The sequence below is a fragment of the Egretta garzetta genome, unplaced genomic scaffold (genome assembly GCF_000687185.1).
Source record: "Egretta garzetta isolate BGI_Z169 unplaced genomic scaffold, ASM68718v1 scaffold788, whole genome shotgun sequence".
NCBI lineage: Eukaryota > Metazoa > Chordata > Aves > Pelecaniformes > Ardeidae > Egretta > Egretta garzetta.
Genome location: NW_009260668.1, coordinates 147,720 through 172,931, shown reverse-complemented (window position 1 = coordinate 172,931; position 25,212 = coordinate 147,720). Strand labels below are relative to the sequence as shown.

The 25,212-nt window shown below is 38.8% G+C and overlaps 1 protein-coding gene across 1 annotated transcript in view; it reads left to right on the top strand.

Annotated features, from left to right (window-relative positions):
- The window catches only part of OCA2 (OCA2 melanosomal transmembrane protein), a 181,447-nt gene that overhangs the window by 65,818 nt on the left and 90,417 nt on the right, over positions 1 to 25,212 (top strand). The window contains exons 14-17 of the mRNA XM_009645648.2: positions 6,673 to 6,805; positions 21,126 to 21,273; positions 22,939 to 22,996; positions 24,409 to 24,517. Coding sequence (XP_009643943.1) covers positions 6,673 to 6,805; positions 21,126 to 21,273; positions 22,939 to 22,996; positions 24,409 to 24,517 — 448 coding nt within the window. The remainder of the gene's footprint in view (positions 1 to 6,672; positions 6,806 to 21,125; positions 21,274 to 22,938; positions 22,997 to 24,408; positions 24,518 to 25,212) is intronic.

Below are 25,212 nucleotides of genomic sequence, written 5' to 3'. Positions count from 1 at the left end.
AGAAAAACAGATGTTGTTATCTTGTTTCTGAAATCACTTCTAGCAAAGGCTGCTGTGAGTTAGGGTTGCATGATCAAATCTGCCTCTAAAATTCATGGGGTGTCTGCTGTATTTGTACCAAGTAAAAATCTTTTTTTTTTTTTGAAGTGTTTCAGAGGTAAAAGTTCTTGAATGCAATAATGGTATTTTGGGAAGAGGACTTCATGCAGTATTTTTTTAGTGTCTATTATGATGTTTTCTGCAGAAAACATCTTGGGTTTTATTTCTTTTTAACATTATGGTCATGTTTTTGCCATTCTAGAAAATTTTTCTCCTTGATATTGTCATTGAAATTCCTCTTTTCATCCTTCTGCATTTCTTTTTCAGTGTTATTTTTGCATAGAAAGTACAGGAGTACTTGGACAAATGCCCCTGTAGGAGGCTGAATAGTGTATTGCACTATGGAGATGACTGGTTTTTTATTTTATTAGGTGTCACCAGGAGAAGAATCTTACCAATCTTCCTGAACTTTTACTGTTGTACATCAACCTCTAAAAGCAGCCTAGTAAGATATTATGCAAGTTTACAGTTTCTTAGAAAACCCTGGATTTTAAATCTATACAAAATGAAGTGTAGCCTTGTTACTTGGGGTGTTGTTATTGGGCTATAGCGTTAGAAATGCTTTCCTCTTTGTTTACTGTGTGCTGGAGAGATTTTTCTCCCTAGGTTCTGGGGAAAACTCATGTCATCTTAAGAATATTTTATTTAAAGTATGTTTGAATAAATAAGATTTTTGTTACAGTTTACTCATTAAAATGTAGGGATTAGTCTGTTTATTTGTCTTGAGATGCAAATGGATGCCAAAAGGACTCTTTCTTTGTAGCAGTGGTTAATTTATAATACTGACATTTTCCCTACCATCATGCCTGGAATCAGTGGAACATTTGCATAATAGGGGAGGAAGATTTGTTGTAGTCTTGCTTGTTCTTAGTTGGAGCTGGAAGAAGTCTCACAAAATAGCATTTATGTTGTGATATTAGGGAAGGAAAATAAGAGTTTTCATTAAGAGCAAACGGAAAACTCATTTAGTGAATACAAAACTTTTTTTTTAATCTTTTATTACCTTCAGAGTACTGCTACTGAGTGGCCATTGATAGCAAAAGTATATTTTTATCTTGAAGAGCCATGTGCTTCGGACTTTGGGAACTCCATTTTTATATGCACAATAGGGCATGAACCGGTTCAAAATGGTCATTGCTTTCAGAAAGGTTGAACGTTAAGTCCTCTATATTTGGGGACTTCACAAGTATCTACAGTCACGCCTTTGAAATCAGAAATTGCTTGTGCTCTAAGCTTAGGCTGTGATTACAAGCTCTTTAGAGAATGGGTGGTGAATAGGTCTCCAGGGCAAAACCATGGTGTGATAGTGCGCACTAGTGTATCTAGCTTTAATCTGTCTAAAAGGTAAGGATAAGAGCAAAGGCAGCTTTAGCATGTGCTAGCCGCTGGATTATATCCTCTTATTTACTGTCTTTGTTAGTATGTGATAAAGCCTGTACCGTTAATCTGAGGTTTGCTGAGGATTTGGGTTTTCAGCATCCCACTCAGAGTTGTTCCTGCCATTTATCAGGAATTGCTTGGAAAATGGGCAGCCATCAGGTTATCATGTTCTGCCTTTTGGAGACTTTCAACCTTCATGCTGAAATTCAGCATGATGTGATATTATTTATATTTCATGAAAAATTGTGGTACCAAAAATTTATGAATAAAGTAGATAATTCTGAAAAACGGAAGAGAGAAAATCCTATATATGAATCTATAAAGATATTTCAAGCACTGGAAGATTGTGAAACAGATTCCCATAGTTTACTAGGCTATTTTTGTTGAGTTTGCCGGATACAAGGTTATTAAACATTTAATCAGTTTGGAAAACTCCTGCCCTTTCTGTCAATGTTTCATTGATTCTTTTTCTCAAGAAAAAAATGAAAACTTGGTAAGGTATATGAAATAAAATTTATGGGTTTATGGCTGATTTCAGATTTTTTTTTCCCATCTCTGCATGTACTAATCATTAAAGAGTATAATGCAAGACAAAAAAGTAGGTTTGTCAGTGTCTCCGATAAGCATTATTTTCATGTAACTGTGTTAGAGCATCAGTGATTTCTGGCTCAGCAACATCTCGAGCAGTTCCTCCTGAGACAACATAGATCTCGGTCACTCAGCCAGAAGGGATGTCTAAACCAGTGTAGGAATAATAAATTACTCTTTCTCTTTGTCATTTTATTAATTTTAAAATATTAAGTAATGGGCCTTCTGTCTAGAAGCACAGTATTTACTGATCTCTGAATTACTGCACCTAGCTATAATTTTTGCTTTATCTTTGCTCTAAAATGGCAGATTTCCTCTGGAAAGTCTGAATTACTACAAGGTAATTTCACATCTGCAAAAACATTAAAAAAAAAATCAGGATGACAGAAAATAAGTATTTTAGGAAATCTGTATGATACTTCCTCCTAATATGAAATAGATATATTTGAGTTTAAATTTAAAACTATAAACCAGGGAAAGGTGCCTACTCTGTTTCAGATCTGAATCTGTAGGCAGTGGAACCTTTAGGCTGTTGTCTTGCTAAAACAAAATCTTTAAATTTTTGTTGGCTGGGGAATGGGAGAAATTTAATACAATCAGCATAGCCTCAAGTAATGGACATTTGAAGCATGTATTGTATTTATCTGATGGATTGAAATCTCCTGGAAGAAAAGTATTTCTTGCCTATTGTGCATGTCAATTCTATTTCAGTCTACTGTGCAAGAAAAAGAAAATCTTTATGAAAATGACATTTTGTTGTACGCAGCAGACATGTGGAGCACGTTAATGTGTTTTTACAATGCTGAATCCTGGCTCAGAAGGTCTCAGAAGGTATAAAATGTGTTATCCATAGCCGCACAGGCATGAATGTAGGCTCTGTGGAGATGTTGCACGCCCTTTGTAGGGTGTGGGAGCAGGAGCAACTGATGAAGTAACTGTACCACCATCTTGATCTTCTCTGCTGCTTCGTTCATATCTGCGGTGCAAAGTAAAGCCTTTAGTCTCTTATAGTTCTCCAGAGGCTGCCTAATGACTACTAGTCAGTAGTGTCAGGTGTGAAATCTGCCTGCTCCTCCCCTGGAAGCATATTCTGTTTGGTGCAGAGAGGCCGGTGCTAAGCGCCCAGCCCAAAGCGTCAGGGTGGGTAGTGAACCATTTTTCACCATGAGCCTGCCTGATATCAGCCATAAAAAGGAGTGCATTTGGTAGTCCTCAGCCTCCTCATGGCTGCAGGGTACATGTTATCCAAGACCGCTGATCGTCAGGATTCATTTTCACTCACTGGCTCTTGTGGATCAATGCAAGGAGTAAACGGGGAGGAAAGCTGGGAGCGAGGGATGGGAAGAGAACTAAATCCAGCCTTGCAGAATCACAGGCAGTACTGTCATGCAAGCTCTTACCTGACGTAAGCACGCTCCATGTTAGAAAACGATTTGTTTTAGCTAAATTGGGAAGCTCTTCTGCAGTTGCAGCAGAGCAGCATGTTTTCTTTTTTCCCCAGGGATCTCAGAGATGAGAAAGATCAATGGGGTGATATTATGAAGTTAAACAAAATCCTGAATCTCAGCCCAGATACTCTCTTTGAAAAGTTTGGGTAAGCTCCTGGATAGGATGCCAAAAAATCTATTAGAATTTTTTTTCTCTTGTGATGGTGTCTCCAAATCACTTTTAAGGCTCGTCTATGTCAGCTCTTATGTCAAAACACTGTGTTAATACTGATTTTTTAAGAGTATTGTGAACTCCATCTCATTTAAATTCCTTTCAACTATCAGTGAGACCTGAGATCTCCTTCTTAACCTCAGCATTTTAGTTTGCCTTCTAGGCTGATGTGATTTTCAGCACATTTCTCGTGCTGGGTTTTTTTTTTTTTGTTTGAGAAGCTTCTGCATTGTGGTATTTCAGTAGCAAAGTGCACCTGTTTTGCTCTAAAATTGATGTGATATTCAAAACCTAGAAGCAAGTGACTTTGTGCCTGTTTGCAATAAGCCACTTTTTTAAATGCAAATTCCATTAAAATATGATGGAGACATCGCATATTTAAAGTTGAGAGTTTCCATGGATTCTTCGGGTTCCTGTTTCTCTTTTTTATTTCCTACACTAGCAATTAGCTTTATGCCTGAGTATCTCTGCAGAGAATTTCTGCTGGTATACTCTGCCTGGTAGCTGGCATCCATGTTGTGATGTGGGCACATTGCTGCCAGCCTAAGAAAAGGTCCACATCCACCACTCTTTTTAAGACTAGGTTGAATGCAAAAGTAATTTTCCTGGTTCTGGTAGTTTGGGTAGAACATGTTCTGACCACTTCTAATTACTTTATTGCTCCTTAACTAGCTGTTTCCCAGTCATTTTGTTTTTCAGAGGATAAATTTTTTTCCAGTCAGTTGAGGCATTGCTATTTTACCTGGTATAGCTTCAGCATTTTTACAGCTTAATTCCTTTCAGCTTCCTACCTCTCCTTAGGTCATTTTAGAGTCCGTATGAAACTGAATACTTATTTTCCATGCTTCCTAAACTGTTTCATGGCACATTGTCAATACTTGAACAATTTCCACACCAAAGCCAGGTCACCGTGCTTTTAAGGATTCTGATTTTTCTGGCCAAAGTTTTCTGATTTTTCTTTTTGGCTATAATCTTAGAGGCAACCCATATGTAAATTAGATTTATCGTTAGTTTTAAATGGATGCAATTAAGGAAATATACATGAGGGATATACATTTTATATACTTTGGGGGCAGGTCTTACAAACATTGAACTTTTGCAGAATTTCAAATTTATTTTTTTTATTGCTATTTGTAAGTTTCCCAGAGTCATTAATGTTGATTTCATCCTTCATAGAAACACCTCCTGTAGTTCTGAAGCTTGACTTGGTGCCCTGAGGCCAATCTTTCTGAGTATTTATAAAAATTGACTTGTAAAGTATGCCTTGCAGAGATGTCAGACATTTGACTGGCTGACCTATTATGTAGGTAAACTGAATGAAGGTATATTATTTTCCTCTCTGGTATCATGTTTTTCTGTCCAATTCTTAAAATAATCTTATTCCAATTCCTGAAGAGCTTTCTTTCTACATTCATAAAAGAAATGACAGTAGCTGAGTTATAATGAAAAGCCAGCGAATGAACAGGTGTACAGTTTCACCTTTTAGTGGTTAGAGAGTAGAAGAGGTAAGGAATCTACCATTAAATAGCAACTAAGGATGATTTTCTTCAGCTCATGAATCTGAAACCTGTATTTTTCATAGGATCAAATTCTAGTCCCAGGTCTGCATATTTATGTTTGAGATTTATTTAACTGCCTGCAAACTATGGATTTCTTGCAAAGGAGCACTAATCTTTATCTGGCTATGAAAGTTCTTTATGACTTTAATCAGTTTCTTGTGTCGTCTATTTTTTATTATGCCTTGTGGTGCAAAGGAGAAACATTTTTTTTCCTCTTTTGAACCAGAGACATTTTGGTTGGGACATTTCCACATAAATTCTTTTACTGGGAGGCAATATAGCTGGTTTTAATTTGTCTTGGCATTACTGAAGTGTCTATAGGTAGCACACAGGTATTTGGTAAAAGTCAAGTCACTGTCATCCTTGAAAAGACATAGAGGTGTGGCACAGGGAGATCCCATAACTTTCTAGAGCCTCTGGGAAATCTGTGGATGCTCTAAAAATTCAGTTTGGACAACCTGAGCTACCCAGGGCTTGGACCATGCTTTCGTTCAAGTGTCACAGAGCTGTTCTGCTGGGATCACCAGTTCAGACAACCTCTGCTCTGTGAATATAAGACAGTTCCCTGCTATCAGAGTACTTGTATGTGATCCCCCTTGGAGCTTCATGGATGACTTCTTTTGGACAGGCTAGTCATGACTACTTCAGAAAATCCCAGCCCAAAGAATAACCCTGATCCACTACAGTGTTTGTAATACGGAATCATAGAATAATTCAGTTTGCTGGAGGTCATCTAGTCTAACATCCTACTCAAAGCATGACTAACTTCAAACTTTAAGGGTGGGTTGTCACTATGCATTCTTATTGCTTAAAACAGTAGCTAAGGCCTAACCTTTTTGAGAACCCCTCCATTATAGGCTTTCATTATGCAAAATGTAAAGAAATGTGTCCATTTATTAAGCAGGTAGAAAAATAAACAGAATATTGACATATAATATTTTTATTGTAGAGGAATATTTATGAATTTAGATGAAATCCTGGTTCAGATAGAATTATTGTAAAAATCCATGTTGTCATCATTTTAAAACAAAAGCCGATCATTAAAATTTAACTTGCTGTGATTCACTGTGATTTTAAACGAATTTACATTGATTTAAATCATGAAAGTGAAAGTTAATGATTCCATTTGGGGTTTTTTCCTATCTGTGTCAGGAACACTAAATATATTTCAGGATAACTTGTAATGCTATTTTTTAGTTCTCTGAATTAAATTGTAATGTGGCTTGTCTCCTTGAAACAGATGAAATACAGCCTATACTGTATTTGGAACATACTTTATTGCTTTATATTTGTTATTGATTGCTAAAGTACATCTAGTTGAATACTTTTCCCTGTATATATAGGAGAATAACAGGTTTTTAATTTAGGTTTTCATTTTTATTTCCAGGGATTGGATTTTGCAGCCTTCACAGGGCATATGTTTGTTGGCATCTGCCTTGTTGTTCTGGTCTCCTTTCCTTTTCTCAGACTTCTTTACTGGAACAAAAAACTTTACAATAAGGAACCAAGTGAAATTGTTGGTAAGTGTGAGTGTGAAAACATTTTTATTATCACTACATTGAATATGTGCTAGAATAGAATACTGAAATATTCTAGAAACTTAATAGTGTCTACTACGATGTTGTCCTCAGGTGGAAATGCCCACTCTCCTTCAGTCTCTGAACATTATTTTTTCATCTAATAATTTAGATTTTATTTTTAGTCGTGATATTTTCTGACTTTTAGAAATGGATGTTTTTCTGGTGCTAAGGTGGAAGTGTTGACATGAATTTTTAAATACCTTTCAAAATTTATAGGGATATTTTGCATCATTTATAGCCATAGGCGTGAATACCAGGATGTTCTGTATCACAACAGATAACATCTGCCTAAGATGCTGAGTTCACAATCTAGTTTCCCTTATGACAGGCATAGTGCACTGATGCATTCCCTCACTGCTGGTTTTCTTCCACTGGATTTTTTCAGCAATCTTTTCCTGATTGGTGACCAGTGAAAGACATTTCATCAAGAGTAGAACAACTTTCCAAGTTCTTTCCAGTTTGCCTCTGTGGCTCTTCCAACCCTAAATTTCCCTGGCATATAATTTCTATAATTCAGTGGGTCTAAATCTGTGCCTTTTTTAGGTTGCTCACCTCAGTAGTCTCTAGAAGTCTTGGTAAAGCTGTTTCAATAGCTGTTGAGGATGTTGGTCCCGTTTTGTCTTCATGCTTTTATGCCTCTGTATTCAGTTGTTTTGAAGTTTTTATCATTGTTCTCGGGCTTCTGTTTGAGTGGTGAAATTTAATAACCCCAAATGTTCATAATTTCTTTATGAGGTAAGAAATAACTCACTAAGTATAATTCCTTATCAAGCTTTGTACAAAGATAGTTGAGTGTAACTGTTTCTTCCCTGGAACTGATGATTTTTTTTCATTTTGGCTACAGAAGACTTAGGATCCAGGCTTCCACTGACCACGCAACAGATGTTTTAATGCGCTGTATGACATCTCTGAACATGTGCGTGTGTTTGTTTAGCATGGGGAGGACAACTTTTGATGTGGTTGATACAACTTGGCTCCATTTGTAGTCCATGGAGAAAGATTAGCTGTTCTAAAGACTAATGTAGCTGTCTACAATAGAACAGATACATTGCATCCCCCAAATATTTCCTTCTGTTTTTTGAGTATAAGGGGAGTCCAAGGTGACTAACTCAGTGGTAGAGATCTTCACGATAGATACCTAGTTTGGGCAAGATGAGTACCACTTGTAGTGACTTGCTTTGCTCCAGGGAAAATTACCTTTAGGAGAAGGATATTATTAAAAAGACAGAAATGACAGTCCTCTCCTCAGTAGATTGTACCATATCTCTTGAATCCCACCCGACAGAAAGAGAAGAGACCTCACTACTTAGGAAGCTGGGTCTTGTGCAGACATTTGGTTTTGAGGGACTTCAGTGACCATTCAGCACAAGGAACACTCAGCTTACCTGTTCATAGCTCTAGGGGCCAAAGTCTTTCCCAGTATTAAGAACTAAAGCATTTCTGAGCTGCTCTAGAGGTGATACCATCTAGCTGTTTTCTAAGAGAATTAAGGAGAATTTTCTTTCTATATATTTGCTTGGTATGAGGTATGCTTTTTCATTACTGTACCACTGTGCAACAGCTGAGGCTTTCTGCACCCTTAGAAATTTGATCCTGAGAGCAAGAGAAATAAAGCAATAAACTCACTCCCTAAAATGCCTAGATATTTCCCCGTGACACTACAAAGTAAGATTTTTCAGAAAGCTATCAAGAATCTTCTTTTCCTACCTTTTTGTACCAGGGAAGGTGCTTCCAGAGCCACCTCTCCTACAAGGACAGGCTGAGAGAGTTGGGCTTGTTCAGCCTAGAGAAGAAAAGGCTGTGAGGACACCTTATTGTGGCCTTTCAGTACTTAAAGGGGGCCTGTAGGAAAGATGGGGACAAACTTTTTTGAAGGGTCTGTTGCAATATGACAAGGGGTAATGACTTTAAACCATAAGAGGGTAGATTTAGACTAGATATAAGAAAGAATTTTTTTACAATGAGGGTGGTGAAACACGAACAGGTTGCCCAGGGAGGTGGTAGATGCCCCATCCCTGGAAACATTCAGGGTTAGGCTGGATGGGGCTCTGAGCAACCTGGTCTAGTTGAAGGTGTCCCTGCTCATTGCAGGGAGGTTGTATTACATGACCTTTAAAGGTCCCTTCCAACCCAAACCATTCTGTGATTCTGTATCAAAATGCTAAATATAGGGCAGGTTCCTACCTGTTCTACACAGAGCTCAAGAATGAGAATCCTTCATGGAAGAGACCGTCTCTGAGAAAGGAATTATCTTTTTTTGGGGGAAGAAAGGAACCCTTGCAACCTCCCAGATATAATTATGCATCATTATAAAAAATGATTACTTTTCTTTGTTGCCTGGAAGTATATTATTAAATCTTTGGTATTCAGCATTTTTTTGTAACTTCCCAACTTTCTTATTTAAAAAGAATTAATTTGCTTTTATTCATTTCTTGTTTTCTAATAAAAGTCATAGCTTCATGGACATTTCCATGAATAACTACAGTTATTATATACTTAAATTATCTTTAAAAGTGCCAGCTTGCAAGTTGTCTTGAGATAAGTAATATCTAAACATTCAGAAAAGACATTCTGCCAACTGTGAGCATATTTGATGCTGACATAATAGCATTATTTTATGAATATACATTCTAGAAAATAGATTTGTTATTTTTTGTCTTTCATCTATAAACTTTTAAAGCATATGTTTTGGATTTTTAAGGAATCAAGTATGCATAACAATTTTTTTTACTAATTTGGATAGTACAATTTATCCACTGACATAGTATTTTTGCCAGTGAAACAGTGGACACTTTTGAGAGGCTAGCATATTTCCCTCAGTTTATGTCTTGGTAATCTTTGTTACCTGCAGCTTGGTTTGTTCAGATATAGCACTCTCCCAATCAGTATACCATGTGTTCTTATAATCAGCTGCTCCGCTGTTGCTGTGAAGCTAATCAGTAGCTGTTCAATTAGAGCAAATGCTGAAGAGCTACTCTTTCTGCTGAAATTTTCTGTGAAAGGGGAAGAGAAAGCGTCAAAGACAGCTCCATTAGGAAGTAGCCATCAGGATTGGGATCTGCAGAATGCGCTCCAAGGTGCTTTCAGGGGTTCTTCCATTTTTAGGTTGCAATGATTCTGTAATAACTTCAACTAGCTTGTTTGAAGCAGCTGTTTTAATCAGCTAAATACCAGACATCCTTCAGCCTGCCCCCAATTAGCAGTTAAACAAGATATGTGAGGCTTAATTGGTATATTATTCTCGCCAGAATTTTTTCACTGTATGCCATGTGCTTTAAGCTTGTTTCTGTTGCTTTGGGCTACACAGATTATTAAGAATGGATAAGCACTAATTTTAGGAACAGACAATGCTGTTATTCTGATGATACATTGGCAGATTAATTCCAATGCTGTGTGTTACCGATGTCTTTAAATTGTTGGCTTTCAGGCTGAGCTGTGGCACCTGTGCAGCAGAAAAAAGACAGGTTCCGTCCCCAGGAGCCACTATTTACCTGTAGCAGCTTGAAGCAGGGCACATTACAAAAGAAAAAGGAATCTGAAGAACTCAGCCTTGAGAGAGAAAAATCAAATTCTTTTTAAGAATGAAAGGATATTTTGAGGACTTTTTTGAATGTGACTTTCAGCTGGTGTGCTTTGTTTCAACTTGTGCCTTGTTCTGTGTGATGCAGAAAAAGATGGTAGGATTAGAGTAGTAAGCTAAGAAGGTTTCAAAAGTGTGTGTATATATATATACTTTTATATAGTATTTTATATATACACTTTTATATATTATTTATATATTTACTTTTGAAAAGAATATGTAAGGGGAAATAACAATATATGAGTGTAAGAGGAATTAAACTTGCTGTTTCTCCCTCCCCCTGCACCAAAACTTGAAACCACATTTTTTACATCCTTTAAGGGTTAGAAGTATGTTATTTAGTCCCTGGGAAGGATGACAATACATGGTTATGTCTCAGCTATCCAGATGTGGACCTGAGTTTTTGGGAAGGTCGCTGTCTCCAGGACACTGGGTGGCATGTGGTCTGGTGACAAGTATCATTCTTGGCATTTTTACCAAAGAGGAAGAACTTTCTCTTAGCACGACAACAGATTTGGCACCAGCTCCCCATTTCTCCTGTGTTGTCTGCTCCAGTTTCTGATTGTATTGCTGGCTGAAGGGGAGGCCCTACCATCGAAGCGGGAGTGATGATGCCAGGAGAGGGGGGAAGCACATTATTCCCTCTGGTGTAGCTCACTGTCTGCAGCAGCTGGGAAAATACTGCTATGGTAGTGTGATAGTTGGTATATAAAGCCTCCAACAGAAGGAATTTTCTAATTAATCATAGTCATATGTAAAACGCTTAATGTGTGAAAAACACGGTGCTGTTTCCCACAACATGAAATGTGGTAACCAGATGAGTGAGCAAATCTGTTTCTTTCTCCCATGTGGAGCTTTACAGCTGCTTCCCTAAGAAATCGGAGAGGAGGAGGGGAAAAAAGAGGTACAAAACTGTCAGTGAAGAGGTAGAAAGTCTAGAAGAAGAAAGAAGTAAGGGGGCGATAACTGAGGACTGTCAGAAATGTGCAACTGATAGGAGTGTGCTGGCTGCAGACCCAAGATGTCCAGGCGTTGTTCCTGGACTTAGAGTAAGCCCTGTGCTCACTGGGCCTCATTTTGCATGAAAATGTCCAAAGGGTGACACAGGTAAGGTAAAGGTCAAGAGAGAAAACGAGGTAAAACTGACAACTCATTTAGCACTTAATGTCTGGCGGGTTTCACCCTCTGTGTCCCATAGTGACTACTAATATGTTGTGATTTAACCTGGCAGGCAGCTGAACACCACGCAGCCACTCGTTTACTCACCCTCCCTCTGTGGGATGGGGGAGAGAATCAGAAAGAAAAAAAAAAAAAAGGTAAAACCCATGGGTTGAGATAAAGACAGTTTAATAAAACAGCAAAGGGGGAAAAAAAAGAAATAATATACAAAACAAGTGATGCACAATGCAATTGCTCACCACCCACTGACCGATAACCAGCCCTTCCCTGAGCAGCGATCACTCTCCCCAACCAACTCCCCCTGAGCATGACGCCGCATGGTCTGGCATAGCCCCTTGGCCAGTTGGGGTCAGCTGTCCTGGCTGTGCCCCCTCCCAGCTTCTTGTGCCCCTGGCAGAGCCAGGGAAGCTGAAAAGTCCTTGACTGGTGTAAGCCCTGCTCAGCAACAACTGAAACATCAGGGTCTTATCAACATTCTTCTCATCCTAAATCCAAAACACAGCCCTATGCCAGCTACTGGGAAGAAAATTAGCTCTATTCCAGCAGAAACCAGGACAAAATGTCTGCTGTAGTACTTTGTGCTGCACATGAGTGACCAAGCAGAGGCATCACCAATGGTAATTGTAGCTGCACACAAGGCATAGCTCAGTGCTGTCATTATTATTTTGTCCACATGAAGCCCCTTACCTTTTGCAGCTCTGAGATGTCCGCCTAGGGGAATGCTCCCCAGGGGCAGGTGGCCATGGTTAAAGGGTTAACAGCTTTGCTGTTTTCCCAGGGCATGGGATGTCCAGGTGGCCTCTGCATCCTCTAAAAGTGGTGCGTGCCCTCATGCCATGCCCTGCAGTGTGACGTACAACCTTTTGGTTTAGTGCTGGGGAAGAACTACTGTGATGACTTGCAAGACAACCTCAAGGCTGCTTCAGACACTTTGAATTGAAAAAAGCCCACATAAAAATAATGTCCAGGGATGCAAGGACACAGCAGGAGCATGGAGGGGACCCAGGGTAAGGTATTTTGTAGCATCAGTACAGCTACGTGCGCTGCTAGGGGTCAGAGGACAGTCCTTAGTCCTATTTTGGTTACTAACGTATTTGTAACTGTAGGAACCATTTGTTGCTAGAATCAGTGAGAGGTACATCAGGTACCCAGCTGGATTAAGAACATTGATAAATCTCAGTCCCGAGGTGCGTCTGTACCTATGTAGGTACTTCACTAATTGCCAGTAAAACACTATTGGTATTTTAATGTAACTGTTGAAAGTAGTGGGCTGTCTTCACCTGAAAATTGGTTCAGGTGAGAAAACCAGCAGGCAGATTATGCAGAGAATAATGTCCAAAGAAAGGGATATTTCAAGATATTTTCAAGCATTTGACTCCAAGCTCAGTCTGGATGGCAGTTTTACAATACATATTGCACTCTACTGTCCTCGCCCAAGATGCTAAATTGATGGGAATGTATGGGAAGCATTTTTAAATCCTGAAGAACAATGTGGAACAGGAAAACATTTTTGTGTTTGTTTTTTTTTTTTTCCTTTTCTCTGCAATCCAATCATATACATTAACAACAAATAGTTAACATTTTAACTCTCCTACTGCGGACGAGAGCATGCTGAACTAAAAGATGCAGCTTTCTTATGAATTATCTTGGGATCGAAGATCCTGTCTTTCTGGTACATACTGTGTCTTTTATTTTAAAGAACTGTAAGACTTTCAGTCTCAAAGGAACTAGATAGACTTATGGTCCCTGCAGACTTTGTATGTACTCCTTTTTGGATAGTATATCAGGATCCATGAGGGTCATGGTCTTATGTTTGAAAATGTTTAAAAAAAACCCCAAACCTGTCTTTGCACCTTCAATAGCTCTTCTAATGATCAGGAATGAAAATAAGTGTGGTTATTTATGTTACACAGATTCGAGATTTTATGTTCTTAAACATATTAAATCATTTTATGTTTAAAATCCTGTATATGTCCTTTGTACTGCTTTAGAGTTCATGGAGTGTTCCCCTTGGAAAGAGGAAAATGTTGATCTGTCTTTTCTTGTTTTCAGATGATAAAAATAGTATTCTGACACTGCAGAATATTGCAAATATTACAATCTCAGATTATTTGCTTAGTGCATTGATAATGTAGCCATCAGCATTACTTTACCTGCCTTATGCAGAAAGAAAGTGTAAAACTGTGGCATTTTGAATCAGTAGAGCAGAATTTCACTATTTTATTATTTAGTTTTCATGGAAGTAAGTACAGCAAAATCACTGATGGGAGGTAAAAACTTAGAAAGCAATACCTCTTGTTTCTTTTGCAGCATTTGTCCCCCTGGATTTTTGTATGCATACCACAACTGTGGAATGATTATACAGATATACACCGGCTGGCAAGACCTAGCCTTATTATTAATGGTGTTTTGGTGAAGCTATAACAAAATTTTTCACTTTACTCTGATGGCTCTGAAGCTCATAAGATCTTCTTGATATATAGAGCTTAAGAGAACAATTTAGGTTAATTTAACACCTGCTCTGTATCTGTTTGCTGCAGAGAGCTTTCACTGTGATATTTCAAATAAAACTCTAACCTTGGCAGTTTTTAAATTATTCTGCCATTTTTATTTATCAAAATGAGTTGAACTTATTAGTCATCACTTTTGCATTTAAACCAGTTGCTAAAAGATATGGTGAAACTGAAGTGTTCTTCATTATTTTGCTCTTCTCTTCATTTTGCCCTATTAAAATCATTAGATGAGGCATTATCTTTTGGATTATGGGAGTTGTCCTCTTGAGGCTGTATCTTTTAATGATTCTTTTTTTCCTTAATGGGACTTTGGGAATACCATCTTTAAGTGGTTGCTCTTTTTTTTTTTTTTTTTTTTTTTTAACTTTAGTTTCCTGGTATTGAAAGGACCTCAAAAGTAGTTATGTTTGGTGCAAAACGTTTTATGATTGGAATGTATCGATTCAATTTTGAGCAGAAGATAGTGAATTGAATAGATTTTTTTCAGTTGTGAGACTTTAATGGAAAACATTGGCTAAATTGGTTGTCATTGGTAAGTCTGGCAGCCTGAGTTAAGGTTGTTTTGACAGTGAGTAAGCCAGAATTATTTTTCTAGATTTCAGGCCTGATGAAAATTTTCTGAAACAAATCACACTGGAATTTTAGGTAAACAAATGCTCAAAATACTTGGGTCTCTACTTCCCATGACCCTGTGCCATTCTTAGTGTAACAGAAGAGAATATTGTGGTCACATTAGTCAAGCACTAATTAGCGGACATGAGTCCTAAATATACTCGGATTCCTGCTTTTAAAAGATGGGGAACTGCAGTAGAGGAGACTAAGGGGCAAAACCACAAGGACTGAAATAACTTTGTGGCTTGAAGTCTGCCTTACTCACAGATGGGAACAGAGCCCTTGTCACCTGAGAGAGATCCCATTCCTCATTCAGGGACAAACCAGCTGAAGGGTAATTTATGTCTTTATCAACCATCCCGAAATGAGAGATCTAACACATTTTAATATTTGCAGATTACTCCATCTGAGTGTTAGGTGACCAACATAGAGGTATTAAATTGACTATTCCCTTATAAAACGCAGGGGTAGGCTTGTAGTGTTGTAGATCCTTTCAGCAGCTAAAATTACAAGGGAGAAACCCAAAGGACAGTGAGAAAAAATTCCAGTTACGTTTTTAAGAAGGATACCTGCAGTTTTGCAGCTTTCTGAACAGCCTAACTCCTGTGGCTGCTGCGGCCTGCCTCAGCTTGCCCAGAAGAAAACTCCTGGGAGGTGACTGAGGTGTGGTGGCACCATCTGAGCTCTGCAGTTTTCTGCCCGGCCTCCAGCTGCTTTGCTGCAGGGATGAGGATGCCCTATACGTCCTGTGCCGTGGATGCATTCCCACGCTGGGCAACTGAACTGACATTAGGTGCCTCAGTGACCAAATGGGGCCCCAGCTGTTGGAATTTGAGTCAAAAAGCTTATATAAATGCTCTGTATTGCTTTATGCAGCACTGCGCAGATTTCTTGCATTCCTTTGCAAGTATTTAGCTCAATAAGGCAAAGTGTGTTTTGTTGCAGTTTTGAAGCACCTGCAATGTTTATGCCTCTGCTTATGTTTATCCATGATTGATAAACTGGACTACTCAAAGGAATAAAGAAAGGACATTTTAAGCATTTTTTTCAGAATTTTTCCTGGTTTCGGCTGGAATAGAGTTAATTTTCTTCCTAGTAGCTGGCATAGTGCTGGGGTTTGGATTTAGTACTAAAAGAATGTTGATAACTCACTGATGGTTTAGTTGTTGCTAAGTAGTGCTTACACCAGTCAAGGACTTTTCAGCTTCCCCGGCTCTGCCAGGGGCACAAGCAGCTGGGAGGGGGCACAGCCAGGACAGCTGACCCCAGCTGGCCAGAGGGCAATTCCAGGCCATATGGCGTCATGCTCAGGGGGAGATGTCCGAGGGGAAGAGTGATCGCTGCTTGGTACAGGCTGGGCGTTGGTCAGCAGGTGGTGAGCAAGTGCATTGAGCATCACTTATTTTTTAAATTCTATTACCATTATTATTATTATTGTTATTCTTTTCCTCTACTGTTTTATTAAACTGTCATTATCTCAACCCATGGTATTAACTTTTTTTCCGATTCTCTCCCGCATCCCACAGGGGGCGGGGGGGTGAGCAACTGGCTGGGTGGTGTTCAGCTGCCTGCCAGGTTAAACCACAACAGAATGCTGGTGACCTGTTGAGGGGTGGTGCCTCTAGGAGCAGCATGAATTATTGAGCTGGAATATCCCTCAAGGTGAATTCTTTCTACACTTGGGTTTCACATTTCTGACTTAGTTTCTGTGCTTTTAAAACAGAGATGACACTTACTGTCTAATAATGAGGATTAACTACATAACATCAAGGATTAAAAAAAAATTACTACAAGTTATAGATATTACTATTGCTAGATTAAACTATAATTCATGGTACTTAATTTGCTTTTCAGTTAACATTTAAACATAAGTATTCTTGCTCTGAGAAGTTAGCTAAGAAAAAGAATTGCTTTACTGAAAAAAGTTAAGCTACAATAACATGAGGAGACATCCCCACCCCACCCCCCAATCAGAGGAACATGCTTTGCATGGTGTTAGTCACAGCTCAGCAGTGCAAACTTGTGTTGCTTGCAGAAAGGTAGTTAATGCATTTAGTGCACTTGAAAGTTAAAAATTGCCATTTTATGATAATTCTTATCATCTCATCAAGGTTGGTTATGCTCTTTTGAGTATCTTCAATTAACAAGACTGGCCTTTTCAGATTCTGAGACTGGGAATTAATTACACTCAGTTTTTGAGGATGTCATCTTTGTTATTGGCAGTCGGGTGGGAAGGACTGTGCAGTTACTCTAAGTGAAATTCAATTTGACTATTAATTATCAGATTGCAGAAAGAATATGCATTTTTAAATGAAACAATGTTTTCTAAAATGCAGAAAATCTTTCCTAAAATGTCACAGCTCAGGCCAGTAGCTGAAACTCCATTAAATTCAATGGGTCTAGGATGTCATGTCTGTGGTCTCCATGGTAAAATATGATAAATGACAAAACCAGAACAGGTTATAGCATAGGGTTTACATGTTTGCTGATCCTTTATTAGATCCTAGAGCTAAGCCAAAAATTATTCTTTTCTTGTTGGAAATGGACTTTCTGGGGGGAAAAAAAAAAGAAAGAAAAAGAAAAAAATGAAAATTTTTGTCAAATAATAATGCTAGGTGTATTGCTGTGGTGCCTTCTGGGCTATATAAATCTACCAAGTTCACAAATATTTTATTATCATAATGGGCTGAATTCCCTGATTAAGCTGCATTCTACTGCCTTCTTTTACTCCAGATGACTGCACAATTATCTTTGCCTTGCTTATATCACTTCAACTACTGCTGCTACACTTGCAGTTAAATGTTAATTTACCTGCTTTAATGATAAACTGCCATGAAAAGTACATGCCACACACACATACCATTTCTATTACTCACAATAGACCTAGCTATGGTAGGATGAATTGGTTAGTAGGCTGATCCACAATAAAGCTAACCCTGTGAAACCCCTGCAGATTAGGTTTTGTTGGATGAGTGAGTAGCGTGAGCTCGCCCTGGTGTAACACAACCATTAGATCCCCTCTGAGGAGGCGACAGGGGGGAAGAGGAGTGTGAGACCTTCTCATTCAGGGGCAGCCAGATGCCACCCTTATGCTGCCTTAGCCATAATTTCAAAGTGATTGATAAGACCCTGCAGGTGCATTAAGCCCTTGTTCCCAAACTCTAGGGGTTGCTGCAAAATGGGTTTGCAGACCTGAAATGGGAGAAGTATAGAAAGGCCCAGAGGTTTTTGACTGGGTTCAGTGTTTCAAAAGAAAAACATATGTATCACTTAGTGCCATAATGGGTTATTACAAGAAGGGTGTGCATGAAAGATAAATAGGAGAAACATTCTGTGGGATGACCTAGAAAACCTCTTCAAAAATTATTACTGCAACAGGAGTCACAGTATAAAAGATGTTATCGACTGTTCTAATTTTCAAAGGACATTTTTCTCTGAAGTAAAGTCCGCAGCAGGTTATATGTTCACATCCTTGGGATGTTTAGAAAACTAATGACTGAACGATCAAGCTTGCACTGGCTGTGCATAAAGGTAAGATAAAAGCCACGTGAAAACGTGTGTATTTTTTAATATAGATCAGAAAGCACCAGGCCGACATTGCTGAACCTAGAGATTAACCCCACGGTGCTTCAGATGTGGAACAGGAGTGTGCAATGACGCTGTGCTGCTTTCTGGTCTGCGGGTTTGTTTGTGGCACAGATACAGTGATGCTAGCTGCCCCTTTCTGAAGGAAAGAAGATAAAGAGTCTTTGTAGAAAAATACCTGATGGAGATCTGCATCTTGGTTAGATGATGAAAGATTCACCTTTCCTCCATCAGTACAACCCTTGGTGAAATTTCACTTGGAAAGGATGGGGGGAAACGCTGTGGCAGGATGAACAGACACAATCAGAAAAGGTGTTGCAGCAAAGACAAGCTATCGGAAAGCAGGATAGCAAACTGGCTAATCATGCTTCATGAACATTTGCCAGACAAAAAGACAAAACCAAATGCTTTCTCTTGGACTGTTGATGAGAGACACTTTCAAAGCTACAGTCCAATTGACTTGAAAATTGCCTATGAGAGAGCAGTACAGAAAGGACCATTCACCTGCTGAGGGGGTCCCCCCCTTCACCTGCTTCAATTACATACAAAAGATTCTCTCTCGGGCTCAGGAAACTTTTTCAAAGAAAAAAATTTCTTGCATGTGCAAGAAAGGCACGTTCCAATGTTTCTCCATCTAGTCTTGCTCATCTATATGGTTAAAAACAACTTCCCAGCTCAGATCTCAGACCAGGTTCAAGGTAGATGATAAGAGGTGGAAGGTGCCAATTGAAAGTCGGCACAATGGCCAGAAACTGTGGAACTGAAGCAGACCCCAAATATTTGGTCACTAGTTTATTTTAGAAATTACTATTTACAGTGCTTACAAATTCAGAGACTTAAAATTTAGTCCTGCCATCTTATTAAAGTGCCACCATTTCTGAGGTTTAAAATAAGGTTTGTTTTTGCACAGCTCCCACCCACTCTAATCCTCAAAAAGAGTTTTTTGGGGGTTGTTTGGTTTTTGGTTTTTTTTTTTTTTTTCCTGTGGGAAACAGAAGATTAGCTGTGGCCTAAAGCCACAGTTCTGGAAGAGAATGGAAAAATCACTGCTGATACAGCCGTGTGTGTCACAAACGTTGATGGAAAAGTAAATGATGGCCAGGATAGGGTCTCTGCACAAAGTCATGCGGATCTTTTGATAAGCATGACCTATCCATGTTTTAATATAATTTAGTGTCAGATTATGATCCTGGCAAGAATCACCAAATATATTATGAAGTTGTATATTCTGCACCTCTTTGGTATCTGGGGTTCAGGTGCAAATCTGTTCATGGAGGAAAAGCTCTAGCTGAGCACTAGTTGTTTAATAATGTGGGACAGTCATTGGGCTTTAGATAGTGTGAATTTACATTTCTGGTCTTGCACTGTAAAGTTCAGGCAGAGATTACCATTCTGATGACGCGTGCTCATCTATAGACATGAACCATGTATAATGTGAGTAAATTGTTGTTCAGATCCCTTTTTGGTGTCAACTGTGCAAGCTCTGGACACGCTTATTTTTGCTCTTAAATGTTTGAGTTCTGTCAAGTCTAATTCCCTCTTATGGTCAATCTTTACATGATTCACTGGATTACCATTGTAAAGACTTGGTCACAAAAGAAGGGGGAGAATTAAATGCATTTAGTACTCTTCTTGATAGTAGATACCATGAACCACTAGGGATTTGCATCAGCAAATGTTAGTATCACTACCTACATGAAAATGCGTTTAAATATTTCTTGTTTTTACATATCCATTTTTTTAATAAAAAATGCATATAATTTGTATATGTGGTGCAAAACCTTCTGCATCCATTTCTTAGGATAAGAACAATAGGGATCTTAAGATATAAAGCCTTGAATTCTTGACGCATTATCTTCAACAACGTGAAATTTGAGGGGAGCAGAAAAGAAGGGTGAGGAAACATCCTGCCGCTTCATCAGGTAGCATTGTGCAGCCAGTTTCTGAATGAGTACTCTGCTTTTATTTCTCTAGTGATTTCCCAGAAAATCCAAAGCTTTTTTTTTTTTTTTTGGCATGTCCAGTGTAAGGTCCTTCCTGAACAGGAACAAACACCTTTCAGTCATTCTCCAAGGACTTGACAAAAGATAAATCAGAAAGTGTTGAAAATCCTGACAAGACTTTGGAGTCTGATTTCCAGTGTTATCAGTCTGTCTGAACTTACACAGCATCAGATACCATTCAGCTCGGCATGCATGTGATGGTACCTGTGTTTCTGGATATTTTCGGTGCCTAAGAGTTAAGTCCTTTTAGGAAGCCTTTAAAATGTTATTAAACAATATTCCATAAGACAGTGCTGAATTTCAGTTTTGCCTTACTTAGATAAAATTGTGTGTATGAACATGGAGTGAATGGAAACCTGTTGTACATTCTGAATACAGTGACAGAGCATCTGCTGTAATTCCTATCTACAAAGTGACTAGTATCTTGTTAGCAGTATTATAAGGTATATTGGCAGTTTATTTTTGGATGAAAAATTAACGTGATGCAATTTTAGCCCTACAGCTTGTGGAAGGCATTTGCAAGTGTTTGAAGGCAGTACTTATTTTTCCTCGGAAAAGGACTTTGAGATTAGTTTATTTAAAATTTTGAAAAGTTTCTATTTATTTTTCTTTCCCTTCAGCTCTACAAGATGAACAGTAAAAGCAACTTCTGAAGTGGAAAATTCTTGGGAAACCGTTCCAATAATTTTAACAGCTTTGAGTCCAGGGCATGTCACACATATTTTGTGTGCCTCTGTTTTCATATGCATTACGCCTGCTTTAAGATAAGCGATTCTGTTTCTTTTCAGAGCTGAAACATGAGATTTATGTTTGGAGACTGACTGCACAGCGCATTAACCCGGCCAGCAGAGAGGAGACTGCTGTGAAATGCCTCTTGATGCAGAAGGTCCTGACTCTGGAGATGCTCCTGAGGAAGAAGCTGAGGACGTTTCACAGGTGAGCAGGGACCAGCGTGTCCCACCTCCCCTGCCCCAACCCTCGGCGGGGACAAGCTGCAGGCTCAGGCAGTTTGTTGGACTGGCAGGGAGCTCCTGCTCGTCTTGGTCTACAGCCAGGAATGGTAGCGTGGCTTTGGCAACATCCAGGGGTGTTTTGTTAATGTCTTTTTGGTCAACAAGCCAAGGGCTCACCTCTAGTAATTTTAGGCAGAGCTGAAAGTGAAAGCTTTCAGGGATCTTCTTTGGGACTCGACCTATAGTCTTAGTTGTCTCTTGATCAGATGGGTGTTGGGGTAGATATGAAGAGCTGCCCTTACCCTCAATAAAACACAAAGTGTTTTAGGATGAAACCGATGTGTAAGGCTTGGAAAATACATGTCAATATGACACAAATTTCAAAGCCTAGAAATTTCAGGTAGGTTGTGGTTTAAAAAGATCACAAATACATCATTAGACTTTCCTTTGCAAGAGAGGTTTCAGTGTAGTAAAATGCTATAATTTTTTTTTTTTTTTTTACTAAAAAATTCAAGTGTTCTTCAGTGGACTGTTGAGTTTGAAAAATATATCACCAGTGAATTGCTAAGTTTTAAAATTATTTCATAATCAAATCTCCAGTGTGAACCTGACTGTAGGCATAATTAACTGTTTATGTATAGAAAAGGAGAAGTTTTTATAAATTAGGACTAACAAAAATACTAACCTTATTTTATTTACGTTCTGGCAAAACCAACTGTTGTGCTATGGAATTTGATGAATGAAAATAGCAGTGATAAATACTCTGAAATTGAATTTACTAAATGAAAGTGAAAGTGAAATAATTTTTATTAATAAACATGTTAAATAGGCTGTATGGACAAGGACATGTAAATATATGATTTCTGAAACTCTTCTAATAATAAGATGATTTTTTTTTATATAATTTTTATTGATGTTTCGCACTTTGAATGGAGTGACCGTATTAATACTTAAAGACAAAAAAGGCTGTTAAAATCACCTCCTGTTATAAAGATTATAGCAGATTATTAGACTTTATGGCACTCTAAAGAAGATGCTTCTGAAATATAAATAAAAAATTTATATTTAATCTTGAAAATCAGGATTCCTCCAGCACAGTACATTTACAGCAATGTAAAAATTAATTAGCATTAACAACAGCGCTCCTGAACTGCAAACCCCAAGGCTTTTTGCTGGAGGGCTGACTATGCTGATAACATGATGAAGTTATTTGGATCTTAAAAACTTCATTATAAAATGCAAATGCAAAATATATGTGTTCTGACTTGTTGATGTTAGCACACGACCTCCGTTCTATCGCAGCAGGGCATACATCACCTCCTGAAACTATTAAGGGGACTACGTATTGCATATAGCCAGATCCTATGCTGGGGTCCATACTCTGGAGGCTCACTCCTTCTAAGCCCGTGGCACTGTTCATGATCTAAAGGGTCTGCGTATAAGTGGAGTGTGTCACAAAAGTGGAGTCTTAAGTGAACGCTCATGGGAATTTTACTGCTGGCCCTAAGAAGGCCACAACTCCTTTGTGGTATGAGTTACTCCGTATGGGGGAAAGGGTGATCTGTTTGTGATGAGAAGGATTTATTCCAACGCTCCTGGCAGTGCTCTAATTTCACTCTGGGAAAAAGCAGGTGTCATTTTCTTTCAGGCAAATTTCACAAGAAGATAAAAACTGGGAAACAAATATTCAGGAACTCCAGAAAAAAGTAAGTAGATGGAAGTTTTTCTCAGTATCCTTGTAAATGGACCTATGCCTTTATACAGAGAGACTGCTTTGAATCTAATGCAAATTTAATAACTCTCACGACAGCAGAAAAGCTGGCAGGCAGGCAGGCAGGCTTCTTGGTGGTATGGGGTTACCGAATCACGTTGTGAGGTGGTTGTTTTTAGGGTTTACACTTTTGTCCCTTAGAAAAATATCATTTAAAGGATCAATAACTGATTCAGCACTGTTTTCTTAGATTTTTAATCCATGGCCAGAAAGACTCAGAAGGTGTCAATAGGTTGTTTACAGCCATGGTGCATGATGATAGAGTACACTCCTGCTGTGGTACCAAATACCGAATCTAATTTACTCCCCTGCCTGCGACAATACCCGCTTTATTATTCAAGTGGGGATAAACTGCTTGGATAAATCCTGTTCTCTTTGCTGTGCACACATTAACACCGCCTAAGTCTTTATGCTGAAGTTGGGTCTGATGAGATGTAAAGTCTGTAGTGGGATTAATCTCACCTAAATTTAATTGCCTAAATGTCACATCCTCTCCACCTCACAGGCATCACTAATGAATCCAGGCCTGTGTCTGGGAGCACAAGTCCCTGACTGGGACATCACTGTCCTACATGTCACACCAAACCAGAACAAAATCAATGGATTTCTTACTAGGTTTTACACCTTTGTCAAGGCATTGCATAAAAGACAACCTTTTTAAAGAACAGTGATTTGCTTGTGCTTTAGTAGAGCTTTAAACTATGTGGAAGATACTGGAAACGAGAGAGGGACTCAGGCTGGGAGAAGGTGATTCCCTGGGTCAGTGGCAAAAGTGAGATCAGAGCAGGGAAGCAGAGTCATGATGGAAAGCGCTGGGTCTGACGGTGAGAGCATGAGGAGATCGGCCCAGGGATGCAGGAAATGGGTACAGGGGTAGAGAAGCTGCACAGGGATTATGGGCTTGGCATGGTCTGTAAGACTTGTACAGGAGGCATGAAAGATCTCACCTCTAGGCTGGGTTATAGGTTTTCAAAGCATACATGCAAAGAAGTGTAGTTTTGTCCAGGATTGTGAAACCATAGAGTGCCCGGAGTGCCCTCTGTAGTCGGAACTGCATTTCAACCCTACTTCTCCTACTGAAATGAAGCTGCGATGGGGGTAGCTGAACACAGCCGAATGTATGCAGCAAGTGCTAGCTACTTGTATCTCTTGGATCACGTCAGGCCACATATTCCTGTTTTTTATAGGTATGCATGAAATGCTTCAATTTAAATACTTCTGTCTTTTATCTTGAAGAGGAATTACAATACAGGAACAGAAGTTTGTGTTTCACCCATGAAATCTATGCATAATGGATAGGTCCTTCTTTAATACCGTTATTAATTTTGTTTTTCTCCCTGTCTGCAGCACAGGATAACAGACAAAATTCTTCTCATCAAATGCCTGACTGTGCTGGGGTGTGTTATTCTTATGTTTTTTCTCAACTCATTTGTTCCAGGCATCTACCTCGATCTTGGTAAGTTGCACAGTTCTGTTCTATCTCAGTCAAACAAACAACGCTCCCCCAACCCAAAAAATCCCCCCAAATCCCACCACTAATATTTTTCTGAGTCTGGATCTTTTCAGAAAGCCCTTTCCCATATGTCTCTGGCCTTGCAATTCCACCAGGTTAATCAGAACAGCAGTTTCTCAGAACAGGTTTTCAAAATGCAGTCACGTCCTAGTCACCCCAGGAGGAATAACAGAGAGTGCTCATGACTTCATTTTTCTGACTTCCCAATACTAACAAGCTGGCTAAACATTACAGAATGAGCAAATTTGACCTTGGCATCATTGCACTGTAGGTTTGAGTGAATGACCATGATGCATTAAGGAGATCAGAAAATAATCACTCCGTGGAAGAACAAAAATGTAGTCTGGCATTATTTCTTAAGTATAGATAGCTCTTTGTATAGCTTCCAGTCTCCATTAATTTATCACTAGAATAAATAATTTCCCAAAATAAAATCAGGAAAACACTGTATATGTGTGAAATGAAAGTAGCTGTACGCATAGTTTCTATGTATGCACCTATACATGCAGATTTTTATATAGATAGTTGTATATCTGTATGAGGACAGGCTCTGCATATCCTAAAACCAGAACCAAATTAAAGCTCGCATTTAACTGAAGGACAGTCATAAAACCAAAATATGCATTGCCCTACAAAAA